Source organism: Prionailurus bengalensis, chromosome D3, assembly GCF_016509475.1.
Source record: "Prionailurus bengalensis isolate Pbe53 chromosome D3, Fcat_Pben_1.1_paternal_pri, whole genome shotgun sequence".
Classification (NCBI taxonomy): domain Eukaryota; kingdom Metazoa; phylum Chordata; class Mammalia; order Carnivora; family Felidae; genus Prionailurus; species Prionailurus bengalensis.
The window spans coordinates 48,497,669-48,513,982 of NC_057356.1; the positions used below are offsets into that span (position 1 = coordinate 48,497,669).

A 16,314-nucleotide genomic window follows, 5' to 3' on the forward strand; every position below is an offset into this window, starting at 1 on the left:
AGAGCTGTTTCACAGGCAGAAATGTTGTGCCTTTTTACAGACTTTCTACTATAGTTATATTTGCAGAAATGTCTTAAGCAGTGTACTTTGGGCTTTTAAATTTTTTTCTTTGATTAAAATAGTATTATCTTAATTGCTGTCATTAGCAATAGTTTGATGTACTATTTGCTCTATTTAGTGGATTATCTGCCCATTTACTCTATTTTGTTCACAAGGCAGAAAATGAAAAGAAACACTATTTCCAGGCACCTGGGTGGCTCACTTGGTTGGGCATGGGACTCTTGATTGTAGTTCAGGTTATGATCCCAGTGTGGTGGTATCCAGTGCTGAGCATGGAACCTGCTTGGGTTTCTCTCTCTCTCTCCTATGCCCATCCCCCATGCCCAACCCCTACATGCTCAATGTCTCTAAAATAGAAAAACAAAAATTAAAAATTTTATTTATTTATTTTTATTTATTTTTAATTTACATCCAAGTTAGTTAGCATATAGTGCAATAATAATTTCAGTAGATTCCAATGATTCATCCCCTATGTATTACACCCAGTGCTCATCCCAACAAGTGTCTTCCTTAATGCCTCTACACATTTAGCCCATCCCCTCACCCACAACCCCTCCAGCAACCCTCAGTTTGTTCTCTGTATTTAAGAGTCTCTTATGTTTTGTCCCCTTCCCTGTGATTATTTTTGCTTCCCTTCCCTTATGGTCATGTGTTTTGTATCTTAAATTCCACATACAAGTGAAGTCATATATTTGCCTCTCTCTGACTGATTTCACTTAGCATAATACCCTCTAGTTCCATGCAAGTTGTTACAAATGACAAGATTTCCTTCTTTTTATTGCCAAGTAATACTCCATTGTATATCTATACCACATCATCTTTAGTGCAAAAAAGAAACACTATTTTGAAAATTATCATGCCTTTCCTTGCTTTAAACCGATGTAAAATATGTGAGAGACAGTGAAATGAAATTTACAATTTGAAGCTAAAATGAAGAGGTTGAGATTTAACTCACCCCTGGTGCTCTGACAGGTTTGCAAAAATAAAAATATCTGACCTTCAAATTTCTCTCAGTTAAGCTCTAGTCTTTGCTGTCATCTTTGTAACTGGAGTGATCTGACACCACTGCTGGAGCTACAGCGTGCTGGGAAAACTGGGAAGCCTGCACGAAACACCGAGGGTAGCAGAGGAACTCTGCCAACTCGCAAGCACAGCCGTGCCCAGGCAGGCCGGCAGGAGGACTTCTGAGGGGCACCTGGCCCCCAGACGCCAGGGCTTCCCCATGGCGAGAAGAAGTGCGTGCCCAAACACTTCCGGGAGGCACTTTGAGGCCGGGCAAGCACTTCCGGGTGGCACGTGGCAGCGGGGAGGCTCTTTCGCACGTCTCACCTGTGGTAGCGTCGTCCACGCCACAGGAATCGGCGTAGGCCTGTGCCATGGCGTCTCGGTACGACCGGGCAATCACTGTCTTCTCCCCAGACGGACACCTTTTCCAAGTGGAATATGCCCAGGAAGCGGTGAAGAAAGGATCCACAGCGGTGAGCAGCCAACTTCACCACCGCCCCCCACCCCGCCCACCGTGCCCGGTGTCATGCCTTCCTTACCCAGCTGCCCCAGCCCAAGGCTCCGGTGGGGGGGGGGGGGGGGGGGGGGAGGGTCGGGTCAGGAAAGGAGAGCCTCCCACTTGTGAAAATTGCTGCGTTCTTTTAATTGATGGAGATGCCCTTTCTGAAATTTGAGCAAGAGGCAGCAAGAGGTAGATTTCATAGGTGTGCAGCCGCTTTCGAAGGATAGCTCCAGATCCCAAACTAGGGTGTCAGTTGAAGCCTTGATTTTAGAAGCAATATGAATGCCGTGTCTGACAATAAGAGAGGAAAAGACTTCTAGCCAGTAACAGCCATCCTGAATGCACATAAGCCACTTCCGCGGGAATTCACAGATGTGTGGAAAAGTAGCAGTTACTTTGTGTGGGTACTGTTGTTTAGCAGTAATTACATTAAAAATAGACCATGCCTGCCCCTGAAATAGGAACGATTAAAGTAAAATTGAATCTCTTGTTGAGAAGTTGGTCAAAAACGCCAAGCCAGTTATTATACATTTCCACCTGTTAAAAGTAATTGTCCTAAAGTTTTCACCTGAATATTTGGCAGCCTTTTAGAGCCTCTAAGCCCCAAGAAACTCCGATCTTTTGCCACTTTTTGGTTGTTGTTCAAATAATGCTGGAATTCCTTGAGAGATTATACCCTACATTATATTTATGTATCCACATTTCTGAAAAACTTTTAAATGCTCAGGGTAGCAGTACTATTCCTGCCAAGTTTTAATTATATCTAGTAATATTAGTGATTTATAAAAATTAAAAAGGACAACATTGCCCTGGTAACCAAAGATCTATTACCCCGAATCTTCTAAGTCCTAACCTATGAATTCAGAAGGATCCAATTTTTTTTTAAATCTCTCAAATTTCATGAGCATGTTTGTTTTGTATTTTGGAAATTGAGACACTAGCTATGAGACTACGCAGTGCATTTCTAAGTGTAGCAGTGTCTGTATTTTCCCTCACTTTCCAAAGCAATTTAGTTATGGAAGGAAATAATTCACTTTTATTATAAATCTATCAAATGTAAAGTGGTAAAAAAAATAACACTAGAAAGAATCTTATCATTTTTAAAGTATTTTTCTATTTAATTGGGCCCTCTAGCTTTGCTTCTGTTTTATAAGTAATTTTTTTAGAATTGTAAATTTAAGAAAAGCCTGATGTAGCTTAAACCAAAAGGGTACCATTTTGATAAAAACAAAAAGTTATATAATCCCCAACAAGGCATGAAGCATATGGTTAGAAAATAATGCCCAAGTTTTAGAGCCTAAAATAAAGGAAGTAATGGTGGAAGACTGGGGTGTAATAAGAAGCCACATTGGCTCATTTAAAATGTTTTAAGAATGCTATAGAACTGATTGATAGTTCCTTTGTAATGAGCTGTAAAAGGGTAAAGATATAAAAATACCTATAGTGGGCATTTTTAAAGATACATTGGAAGGATGAGACAGTTTCGTCTCAGGATTCTGAAATTATAATTTGCATCTTTGCATGGAGTTGTTCATTGCGTTTCCTTGAGGGTGCTATGACCTTTTATGGGGGGTAAAGTTTATAATGGCATTTATTAAAATACGCCACAAAATACTCTGTCTGTAAACAGTAGTTGCTGTGAGGACTTATAAATAAGCCAGGGCTGACCAGTTTTGACCAGCATGTGGATGCAGTATTATTTAGTAATACAGGAAGTTATGGGGACCACAGTTAGAGTCTTGGCCTCCACTTCCTTCTTATTGATTATCTTATAGCATGAAATGAGGCAAGAGGCCTGTTTTCTTTTTGCTTTAGTTCCTTTTTTTTATAAATGAAAAACGTGTTTGAATAACATCTTGGAGAGGTAATACCTTTCTTCTTAGGAAAAAAAGTCATGAATCCTTTACAGTATTCCCATGAAAAAAGTAAGATTTATTACCATTCCTTACACTGTCCTTTCTCTGACCCCGAACTGTTACTGGCTCCACGTTTCCTACTTTTTCAAATCTTAGCTTCACATTCTGGCCATCAAATTCTTCCATAATCCTTATCAACCCTCTTTAATTAAAGGGGCAGCTTCATTGGTTTACCCATATGTGTTTGTGCCCTCGTAGGTGGGTGGAGGAGAAAACACCTTTATTTCTGCCACACTCCCTCTTATTTATCCTTTGGGAATCGCCTCACATTGCTTCTCCTTGATGAAGCCTTCTCTGATGCACTCCAGCCATCATGGCTCTTATTCTTTTCCGGAATTTATAATCTGTACCAACTATTTGGCCTCATATTCACTTTATTGTTAAATTTTTTTAATGTTTATTTATTTTGAGAGAGAGCACACGCAGGAGAGAAGCAGAGAGAGAGGGAGAGAGAGAAACCCAAGCAGGTTTTGCGATGTCAGCTCAGAGCCTGATGCAGGGCTCGATCTCACGAACCCCAAGATCATGACCTGAGCCAAAATCGAGAGTCAGACGCCCGACCGACTGAGCTACCCAGGTGGCCCATGGCCTCATATTCACTTTAATTTCAGGTCTATTTAATAGGCTTCTCACACCAACTGGATAGTAGGATCTTTAAGAAGCTAGGTAGCCTAATTCCTCTTGTATTTATATATATACACCACATGATATACTACAGTGAGGGGGTTAGGTAAGAAGTAAGCGTTTAAGTAATATTTCTTTTGTACCAAGTATTTTATGCACATTTTTTAATGTTAAGGACAGTATTTAACTCCCTTTTTTTATGTGTGGAAACTGATTCATGGCTGTGATAGCTTCCTGAAGGTACTCAGCTAGAAAATGATGGAGCCCATATTCACACCTAATTTTTTCTACTTCCAAAACCTCTGCTCTTTGCATTGTACCATGAAATTTGTTCAATAAATATTTGAATATTAATTGGCTATCACTATCATGAATTTGGAAGGCAAGTATGCATCAGGTAAGGCAACCAACTTCTCTAAACTGCAGTTTCTTTAATAGTAAAACAGGCAGCAAACTAGCGCCTGCTTCATAGAGCTGATGTGAGTTAAATGAGGTAATAATACATGTTAAGCATCTTGCACAGTGTCTGGTTCACAGCAGCTATTTAATAAATGGTTGCTATTATTATTTACTCTCCCTTTGCTTTCTCTTTTCCCTTCACTTTTGTCTGTGGTTCTTCTAGCACATTCATTTTTGTTGAGCACTTACATATGCCAAACATGGTGCTGGGTTCTGGGGTTTCACAATGAGTAAAATCCCTGTTCTTAGAGAGTTTACTATCTTTCAGGAACATTAGATGATTAAGTGAATGGTCCTAACTAGGCCTAAATGAGTATTATAATGGGGAGAATATGGTACAGTATGGGAACTCTAGATGTTAGGGAGATTCTCCTGAGGAGGTGATATATAAGTAAGCACCTGAAAGATGAACGGTAGCCAGGTTAAAAGGTGGGAAGGGGGAGGGGTATTTTAGACAAAGGAAATAGCATGTGGAAGACCAAGCAGCAAAAGACAACTATGTTCTATGAATTGGAAGGCATTCCAGATCACTGAAGCAATGTAAAAAAAAAAAAAAAGAGAGATGCAGAGAGAGAGAGAGAGATAAAACTAGAAAGAAGGGCTGGATCATAGAATGACTTTAAGAAAGTAAGAGGCCTTGAAGGATTTTAATGTGGCTATTGTCATTCTCTGGATTATTACTGATCTCTCCTTCTAGTAACAGACTGCATTTATCCAACCACAGAGGCACTCACATGACTCACATAGATTCATTCATAGTCTCTATCCTCCTGTACACAGTGATAAGCATGTGACTCAAATCTAGCCAATGTAAGTCCATCCTTAGGAATTTTTTAACACTAGAAATAGAGGTAGCTTTTTTACTCTGGGACAACTGTTGGGACGTATGTCCAAGATTGTGTCTAAGATTGCCAGTGGCCATCTTTCTTTTTCTGTAACAGAGAAAGTTTCTGTGCATTAAGAGAGCAAAAGGCTGATATGTAAAGAGTAAATATTACAGTCCCTACATCTTATGGTTCCAGGTCCAGTTCTGTGCTGTCTGTTTGCTTAGTGAGAAATGGTCCTTACTAGTACAAGTTTTTAAGTAGAGGAATGACACATTCAGATTTTCTTTTTCTTTTTTTCATGTTTTTATTTTTCAAAGATTTCTCAGACTTTAATGTGGTCAGTGGATTGGATGATATCAAGACTGGAAGCAGAGAAACCACAAAGGAGTCTGTGAAGTAATCCAGATGAAATATGATAGTTTTCACTAGGGTTGGGGCAGAAATGGGAATAAGGCAGATTTTAGAGAAACTTTAGTGGCATAGTTGATACAATTTGATTATCATTTGGGTAGTATTGGGGGGAGGAAGAGGAGAGAAGGAGGTACTGAAGAGGGAGGAGTCAAAGATGGCACCTCTGTTTCTGGATTTAGCCTCTGGGTAAATGGCCCTGCCATTTTCTTAAGGAGAATTAAACTTGACTGAAGTTTGAACCATTGAGGTTTGGGACTTGTTGAGGTTGACATGCTTATGGAACTATAGTAGGCAACCTCTAAAATGGCCTCCAGTGATCCCCACTTTCAGATGTTCATGCCCTTGTGTAATCTTCTTCCCTTGGGTGTGGGCTGAATCTAGTAACTCTCTTCTAGGGAATAGGATAGGCAAAAGTGATGGGATGTCACTTCAGAGGGTAAGTTACAAAGAGATGGTGACTTATGTCTTGAGCATACTCTTTCACTTTCACTTGCTTGTTCTTCTAGCATGCAGTTGCCATTTTGAGTTGTCCTATGTAGCAAGGAATTGAGAGAAGCTTCTGTTCAAAACACAGTAAGGAACTGAAATCTGTAGCCCTACGATCCCTGGGGAACTGAATCTTGCTAACAACCATGTAAGTGAGTGTGGAAATGGAGCCTCCCCTATGAGCCTTGAGATGAGTACAGCCCTGGAGGACAAACTTGATCACAGGCTTGTGAGAGACCCTAAGTCAGAAGGTAAACTGTGTCCAGATTCCTGACCCACAGAGACTGAGGCATGAGTCTCTGTTTGGAACTCAGGAGATTGATCTGCGCTAGAGATAGTAATTTTGAAGGGCATTATTTCTCTCCCCTACTTAACATGTATGTTGAAGGTCAAGCGATGTTGAAGGTCAAGCGAATGAGTATTCTTGAGTTCTGTCTTCACTCGAGAAGATGAAGTATAGACTGTAGACTAATGTGCTATGTAGAGGATGATCTACAACCATGAGGGAACTTAATGATTTGTGTGTAATCCACCCTGGCTAAACTCTGAGAGGAGTTGGGGGTAGAAACCATGTTGCCATCAGCTGAGGGATGATGACACTATTTGGGTTTGAAGGGGTTGAGAGAGAGGTGGGAATGAAATTAAGTGGTCTTTAAGATTTTAAGAGAGACTTTAGCATATGTTTAAATTGCTGGTGAGAATAAAGCCTGTAGAGAAATTCAAGGTTTGTTTGTTTTTATGTTTATTTTATTTATTTTTTTAACTTTTTATTATTGAATATTTGGAACACACAAAGATATAAAGGGAATACCATAATGAACCTCTGTATACCCATTACCCAGGTCCAACAGTTATCAACATTTACCAACCTGTTTTATCTTTCCCCAACTTTTCCCTCTTTCCAATGGAGTGATTTTAATTGAATTTTTTATTGAGATAATTGTAGATTCACATGCAGTTGTAAGAAATAATACACAGGGATTTGGGGGCACCTGGCTGACTCAGTTAGTAGAGCATGCAGCTCTTAATCTTGGGGTCATGAGTCCGAGCCACATGTTAGGTGGAGAGATTACTTAAATAAATTAACCTAAAAAGGAAAAAAAGGAAGGAAAGAAAGAAAGAAAGAAAGAAAGAAAGAAAGAAAGAAAGAATACATAGGGATTCCTTGTGTACTTTGCTCATTTTCTGCCAATGGTAGCATTTGCAAAACTATAGCTCAATATCATAATCAGGTTGTTGACATTCATAAAAGCCACCTATTTTATTCAGATTTCTGGTATCACTTGTGTGCATTTGTGGGTATATTAAGTTGTATCAGATTTTATTGCCTGTGAACTTTCTTATATCCACAGTCAAGATTCTTTTTTTTTTTTTTTTTCTGAGAGAGAGGGGGGAAGAGGGGTAGAGAAAGAGAATCCCAAGCAGGCTCTGCACTGTCAGCACAGAGCCCAATGTGGGGCTCAATCCCATAAACCATGAGATCATGACCTGAGCTGAAACCAAGGGTTAGATGCTTAACCAACTGAGCCACCCAGCCTCCCCAATACAGTCAAGATTCTGAATAGTGCCAACTCCACAAGGATTCCTCATGATGCTCTTATATAACCACACCCACCCCCTTACCCTGCCTGCCCTACACACCCTTGTATCCATAGCCCTCATCCTTGGCAGCAGTCATCTGACCTCCGTTTCTAAAATTTTTTCATTTCACTTTTTCATTATGTAAATGCTATTCTATAATATGAAATCTTTTGGGATTTGCTTGTTTCCCCTTTTTCCCCTTGATCTAAGTTGTCGCATATATCAACATTTTATTGCTCAGTTGTATTCCATGGTATGGATGTACCACAGTGTTTATTCACTTGGTGAAAAATATTTGGGTCGTTTACAGTTTGGAGCTGTTATTTATAGATATGCTATGAACATTTATAGCAGTTTTTTGTGTTAATATAAGTTTTTATGTCTCCGGTATAAATTTCCAACTGTGCAATTACTAGATTATATGGTAATTGCATGTTTGGTTTTATAAGAAACTGCCAAATTGTTTCCCAGAGTAGCTGTATCATTTTACATCCTCACCAACAGTGTAAGAGTAATCCAGCTTCTACACATCCTTGCCAGCATTTGGTGTTATTATTTTTCATTTTGTTCATTCTGATAAGCGTATAATGATCCCTCTTTGTAGTTTTAAATTAGCAGTTAAATGGCTAATGATATCAAACACATTTGTATGTGCTCATTTGCCATTTGTATATCTTCTTCAGTGAAATGTCCTTCATGTCTTTTATCCATTTTCTTTTTCTTCTGTCACATTTTTGTTAAATTCCATCCAGTTAACATACATTGTAGTATTAGTTTCAGGTGTAGGATTTATCACTTACCTGCAATACCCAGTGCTCATCACAAGTGCGCTCCTTAATCCCCATTGCCTATTTAACATCCCCCAACCTCCCCTCAAGCAACCCTCAGTTTGTTCTGTATAGTTATGAGTATGTTTTATAGTTTCCCTCTCTTTTTTTTATCCCTATGTTTTTCTGTTTTGTTTCTTAAATTACACATATAAGTGAAATGATACAGTATTTGTCTTTCTCTGACTTACTTTGCTTAGCATAATACTCTCTAGCTCCATCCATATCATTGCAAATGTCAAGATTTCATTCTTTTTTTATGGCTGAGTAATATCCGATTGTGTGTGTGTGTGTGTGTGTGTGTGTGTGTGTGTGTGTATATATATATATATGCCACAATTTCTTTATCTGGTCATCAGTCAATGGACACTCGGGCTGTTTCCATATTTTGGCTATTATAGATAATGCTGTTATAAACATTGGGGCACATGTATCTATTTGAATTAGTTTTCTTTTATTCTTGGGGTAAATACCTAGTAGTGCTATTGCTAGATCATAGGGTAGTTGTATTTTTAACTTTCTGAGCAATCTCCATACTGTTTACCACAGTGGCTGTACCAGTTTGCATTCCCACCAACAGTGTAAGAGAGTTTCCTTTTCTTTGCATCCTTGCTAACATCTGTTGTTTCTTGTGTTGTTAATTTTAGCCATTTTGACAGGTGTAAGGTGATATCTCATAGTTTTGATTTTATCTTTCCCTGATGATGAGTGATGTTGAGCATCTTTTCATGTGTCTTCTTTGGAAAAATGGCTATTTGTGTCTTCTGCCCATTTTTAATGGGATTATTTATTTTGGGGGTGTTGAGTTTTTTAAGTTCTTTATATATTTTGGATACCAACCCTTTATCACATATGTCATTTCCAAATATCTTCTCCCACTCTGAAGGTTGCCTTTCAGTTTTGTTGATTGTTTCCTTTCCTTTGTATCTTGATGAAGTCCCAATAGTTTATTTTTGCTTGTGTTTCCCATGCCTCAGGAAACGTATCTAGTAAGAAGTTGCTATACCCTATGTCAAAGAGGTAACTGCCTATTTTCTCCTCTAGGATTTTGATGGTTACCTGTCTCACATTTAGGTCTTCAGTCCATTTTGAACTTATTTTTGTATGCGGCATAATAAAGGGGTCTAGTTTCGTTCTTTTGCTGTCCAGTTTTTCCAACACCATTTGTTGAAGAGACTTTTTTCCATTGGATAGTCTTTCCTGCTTCATGGAAGATACCATATAGTTGTGGGTCCATTTCTGGTTTTTCTATTCTGTTCCATGAACTAGGTCTCTGTTTTTGTGCCACTGCTATACTGCCATAATCAGCACAGCTTTGTAATATAACTTGAAGTCGAGAATTGTGATGCCCCCACCTTTGCTTTTCTTTTTCAAGGTTGCTTTGGCTGTTCAGGGTCTTTTGTGATTCCATACAAATTTTAGGATTGTTCTAGCTCTGTGAAAAATGCTGTTGGTATTTTGATAGGGATTGCATTAAATGTGTAAATTGGTTTGGGTAGTATAGACATTTCGACAGTATTTCTTCTTCCAATCCATAAACATGGAATGTTTTTCAATTTTATCCATTTTCTAACCAGATTGGCTTTTCCACTGTTGAGTTTTTTGACAGTTCTTTATGTATTCTAGATCTAGCCCTTCATCAGATGTAGGGTTTGCAAATATTTTCTCCCTGTCTGTAGCTTGTCTTTTCATCCTCTTCATATGGACTTTCATAAAACAAAAGTTTATAATTTTGATGAGGCCCAATTTAACAGTTTTTCCTCTTACGGTTCATATTTCTTGGTGCCAAGTCTAAGAACCCTTTGCCTAGTTCCCAAAATTTTTCTCCTGTGTTTTTTCCTGAAAGTTTATAGTTCTGCATTTTATGTTTAAATCTATGATCTATTTAGAGTTAATTTTTGTATATAGTGTGAGGTATAGGTTGAAAATCATTTTTCAGTGGAGTATTTTGAAACCTCAGATATTTCACAAATAAATATTTCAGTATACATCTCTAAAAAATAGTTTCTTAAAACCATTATCACTCCTAACGAAATTGACAAAAACTCCTTAATATTTTGTAATCCTCTACATTCTGGTTTTCCTTGTTGCTCACAAAATATCTTTTTGTAATTGTGTTGTTTAGGTCTGAATCTAAAGTCCATGCATTGCTTACCGTTAGGCATCTGTTTTAGTCATGAACAGCATCTCTTCTTTTTTTCCTGGCTTTGACTTCTTGAAGAGACTGGGTTAATTAATTGTTCAGTAGAGCATCCCACTTTCTAGATTTATCTGATTGCTTCCTTGCTGTCAGAGATTTTACTATTTGGAGAGAAGAGTCTAATGAATAAATAAATAATTGTAAATGTGTTGACTGAAAGAACAAGTTATTATAAAGGATAATAGAGAAGGACTCCTTGAGGTGAAATTGAAATGGAGACTTGAAATAGGAAAAGAAGCATTCCAGGCAGAGGGACTTGAAAAAGTCTTGAAAAAAGGTAATGTGGCTGGAGCTTGGTGAATAACAATGACATACTGTTGGATAAGTAGGCAGGAGCCAGATCGTGTTCAGCTTTATAGGCAAGACTAAAGAGTTTGAAAAGATTTTCTAAGTACAATGGAGTGCTGTGGAAGGACATTCACCTAGAGAGTAATCTTGACCCTATTAAGGTTTTTAATGCTCACCTTGGCAGCTTTGTGGAGTCTAGATGGGAGTGCAGGGTGGGGGTGGGAAGATGGAGAGCAAAGGTAGAAAGGGGAAAACTATTAGGTTATGTAGTTGTATGTGATCCAGGCAAGAAATGATGGTTGCTTGTACTAGAATGGTGATGGGGAACTGGTTAGCTTTTGTAAGTGAAATGGACAAAAACAAAGTAATTGATTGGAAATGGATAGTGTGAGAGGAGGAACTATAAAGGATAACAACTGGGGTTTTGGCTTGAACAGTGGAATGGATGGTGACTCATTTCCTCACATGACTCTGGCTGCCAGTTTGTGATGCTTTTTTAACAAGTTATGAAACAGTCTTCACAGATAGTCTTCCTGCTTTTCTAGTGTTGTTTTTAAACTAGGTATGGATATTGAATTTTATCAAATGTTTTGTAGCTTTTATCGTTTATACTATTTAATTGTTTTAGTTAGGACTCTTTCAGTTGCAAGCATGAGAAACCCTACTCGGGGCACCTGGGTGGCTCAGTCCACCGAGCGTCTGACTTTGGTTCAGGTCATGATCTCATCATTCGTGAGTTGCAGCCCTGCATTGGGCTCTGTGCTGACAGCTCAGAGCCTGGACCCTGCTTTGGATTCTGTCTCCCTCTCTCTTTGCCACCCCCCCCTCCCACTCTCTCTCTCTTTCAAAAATAAATAAATATTTTTAAAAAATTGTTTTTAAATAAAAGAAATCCAACTCAAACTGATTTAAGCAAAAAATTAGGATGGATTTGAACAGCATGGGTCCACTTGAACTTTTTACACTACTGTAAATGTATATCTCTTACTTACAATTTTTTTAATGTTTATTTATTTTTTGAGAGAGAGAGAGAGGGAGCACCAGCGGGGCAGGGGGAGAGAAAAAGAGGGGGGCAGAGGATCCAAAGCAGATTCTGTGCTGACAGCAGCGTGCCTGGTGCAGTGTTCGAACTCACCAACCTCGAGATCATGACCTGAGTTGAAGTAGGACGCTCAACCAGCTGAGCCACTCAGGGGCCCCATTCCTTATGATTTTCTTAGTGTTTTCTTTTCTCTGGCTTACTTTATCGTGAGAATAGAGCATATGACACATATAACATGCAAAATGTGTGTTAATCAACTGTTTATATTATCAGTAAGGCTGCCAGTTAACAATAGGCAATTAGTAGTTAATTTTGGGGGGGAAGTCAAAAGTTATACATGGATTTTCAACTGCATGAGGTGGTAGGGTTGGCACCCCTAACCCCTGCATTGTTCAAGGGTCAACTGTACTGAATCAAGTACCCAAGGGGAGCAGGGGTAAACCTTCCTTTCAGGCTCAGTTACATGGCTACTACGGTCTTCTTGAATAGCCCTAGAACTGGTGTGTCTCTGTTTCTTTTTCCTTCTTTTCCTCTTCTCTTCCATCTCTGTGTCCATCTCTTACTTGCTCTTTATATTACTTTCACCCTCAGACATGACCTCCCTAAGAGTAGCTCCTAAATAGTCCTAGGCTCCAGGCTCCTAGCTATAGGTAAAGAATTATCCTGTCTTCCAAACACTTTCAGTAAAACTGTAAGGATTTACTGTTTGACTAGGCTGGGTTGCATTACAGCTCCACCTAAAGACTCCTTATTTTTCCAAGAACAATTGAAGAGCTCTTGTTATCAGAAGGGCAAAAAAAACAGATCTTCATTCTCCCCTGTAACATTTATATTAAAAGATTTGCTTTCATTGAAACTCCTAAAATTCCTGGAATGAACCATAATTGTTTATAGTATGTTACTATTTTTCTGTGTTTGTAGATTCCATTTGTGAAAATCTTGTTTAGAATTAAAAAAAATGTTTTTTAAATGTTTTATTTATTTTTGACAGAGAGAGAGAGAGAAAGAGACAGACAGACAGACAGACAGAGCATGAGTGAGGGGAGGGGCAGGGAGAGAGAGGGAGACACAGAATCCGAAGCAGGCTCCAGGCTCTGAGCTGTCAGCACAGAGCCTGATGCGGGGCTCGGACTCAACGACTGCGAGATCATGACCTGAGCCCAAGTAGGATGCTAAACCGACTGAGCCACCCAGGCGCCCCTTGTTTAGAATTTTTAACATCAGCTTTCCTAAATGAAAATCACTGGTACCTTTCTTTATTTAGAAAATGTTATATTTGCCAGATTTTAACATTGTTATGTAGCTTTCCAAAAAAAGAGATAAGAACATTTTTATTTTGATCTGTGCCATGGAATAATTTAAATAACACAGGAATTACCCATAACAGCAGATTAGGAAAAATTCATCCATGAACCTTCTAGGCATGACACTTGTTTTTGAAATTATCCCATGTTTGTTAGAGACTGTGTTGTCTATTATTTTCTTGAGTCAGTATGGGCAGTTTTTTAATTTTTCTAGTCTGTCATCCTTTTCACTAAGGTTTTCATGTTAATTAACTTAGGGTTATAATTTTTAAATTCTTGCTTTTTCACACTTGTGTATATTTTTTATGCTTTGCTCCTCTTGGCTAGATTAACTGAGATATCTCTTAATTATTCCTTTAAAAGCTATCTCTTGGTATTACTTGTCAATTATATTGTTTTCTCCCTAATCATTAATTTCTGCTTTTTTTCTTATTTTTCCCATTAAGCTTAGCTTAAATATTTGTATTCCTTTTTTAACTTCTTGAGTAACTTATTATTTTACAATGAGATTAGGAATTTTCTTCTGAGAATAATTTTACCCTCATCCAAAAGACTTTGATATTAGGATTTTCATTGTAAACATTTTCTAGTTTGTGTTGGAAGTTTTAATTGCTTTAAGTCAGAATTGTTTAGGTGAGAATCATAAAAATTATCGTATGTGGTGATCAATTAATTTAATTTATTAAAATTTGGGGGAAATATTGAGATTTTCTTGAGCCATAATTTATGTTACATTGTTAGAAAGTCCCATGGCTTTTCCCTATAAGATACAAAGTTCAACATGAGTCTATTAGATGAGAGTGGGATGTAGAGGGAGGGTTGTCGTTTTAGATAGCATGATTAGAGAAAGGCCTGTTAGATAAATTGACAGACTGGAATGAAGTGAGGGAACAATAAGAGCAAAAGCCTTGCTAAATTGTCTTAAGTTTTATTTAATTGAAAGATGTAATCTCAGGTCTAGTTCTGTATTTAACCTATTCTATATTTCTGTTTCAATGATACTAATTGAGAGCACACCTATTTGCATAGTTAGTACTAATATCACCCTTGGCCGCAAGGCAATCATAAACACAAATACCAATTCTCAAAATATTTAGGTTACCATTGTAATACAAAATTAAACTTCTTATAGATTACTCTCGAGCCCCTGAGAATATGGGCATGTTTCCACAGAAGACCCAGTTTGAGAACTACTATCCTTACACATTATTCTTTAGACTTTTTCCCACTTCACTCTCAAGGGAAGAGGTGGAGAGAGGAACAATGGGATTCTTCTTGTTGAATTCATGTTAGAATTGAGGTTTTGTTGATCAGTGAATTAGAGTGAAGGCATTTGGTCTTTCTCTTGGCTGCTTATGTTCCCCAAGCATTATCTCTCCAAATTGTGAGATACATGGGAGAGCTTTCAGAATTTTATCTACTTAGTAGTAGTATCTAAACTACTTCTACTCCACTACTGGTATTGCCCACTCTACAAGGAATCCACATGGATTCCCAGCATTTTCTTTCATTTTGGTTAAAATTGTTCTATATCTGCTTAGCACTTCTTCAGGTGTATTGTGTGAGTTTAGGACACTCGTGTAGTTATAGCATTGGTGGTATATTCTTCCAATCTCGACCTGTTTGTGTTCTGTACTTTTGGGTTTGGAGAATGGAGTAATCCTGTACCTGTGCAGCTGTTTTCTCAGAAATCAACTTTTCTCATTTTTATTGAATGGTTAAGAGAAAGCCTTTTCCGGGGCGCCTGAGTGGCTCAGTCAGTTAAGCGTCCATCTTCAACTCAGGTCATAATCCTGCAGTTTGTGGGTTCGAGCCCCCACATCTCTGTTATCAATACAGAGCCCTCTTCTGATCCTCTGTCTCCCTGTCTCTCTGCCCCTCCCCTGCTCGTGCACTCTCTCTCAAAAATAAACATTAAAAAAAAAAAAGAAAAAGACTTTTCCTACAAGTCATGTGGTAGGATAACTTCATTTTAATGTCAAAACTAACAACTAATTGTATTTTTTTAATCACTTGATAGGTTGGAATCCGAGGTACTGATATAGTTGTGCTTGGAGTAGAAAAGAAATCTGTTGCCAAGCTTCAAGATGAAAGAACTGTGAGGAAAATTTGTGCCCTTGATGACCACGTTTGCATGGCTTTTGCAGGTACTTATGGACCTACAGTAGCGATAGAGTATCTTAGTGTAGTAGGGTAACACAGTTGGGCCCCCCCTACAGCTCTCATGCTATATTTACACAACATATAGAGATATGCCCCATTTCTTACTTTGACACAAACAGCATACCCTACCTTTTCTGGAAAATTACACTTCTATAAACATGGATTTCTAATAGTTAGCTTTGATCAAACATAAATGTTAAACAATACATATTATAGTATCCTAATTATGACTGTAGGTAACTGTTTTCTTTTCAAACTTTTTATTTTTAAATTATAGATAGGAAGTCGTAAAAAAAACACAAGGAAGTTTCCTTTACTGAGTTTCCCCCCAATAGTAACATCTTCAAAAACTGATAATTTGAGATTGTTACAAGCCACAGAGTTTATTTAAACAGTTTTACTTGCACTCATTTGCATGTATATGTGTGTGTGTTTTGTAGTTTTATTAGACGTATCATGTGTGTAAGTTCATGTAACCATCACTGCAATCAAGATACACAACTCTTCATTAACACAAGACCACTTCATGCTAGTCCTCCTCATCTCTAACCTCTGGCAACAATAATCCTCTCTCTTCTCCATCTCTATAATTTTGTCATTTTGAGAATGTTATATGAAT

The 16,314-nt window shown here is 38.1% G+C and overlaps 1 protein-coding gene across 1 annotated transcript in view; it reads left to right on the forward strand.

Annotated features, from left to right (window-relative positions):
• Nucleotides 1-1,359: 1,359 nt before the first annotated feature.
• The window catches only part of PSMA8 (proteasome 20S subunit alpha 8), a 49,427-nt gene continuing 34,472 nt past the window's right edge, over nucleotides 1,360-16,314 (forward strand). Inside the window, exons 1-2 of the mRNA XM_043558505.1 lie at nucleotides 1,360-1,538; nucleotides 15,553-15,679. Of these exons, the coding sequence (XP_043414440.1) occupies nucleotides 1,437-1,538; nucleotides 15,553-15,679 (229 nt within the window). The 5' untranslated portion in view covers nucleotides 1,360-1,436. The remainder of the gene's footprint in view (nucleotides 1,539-15,552; nucleotides 15,680-16,314) is intronic.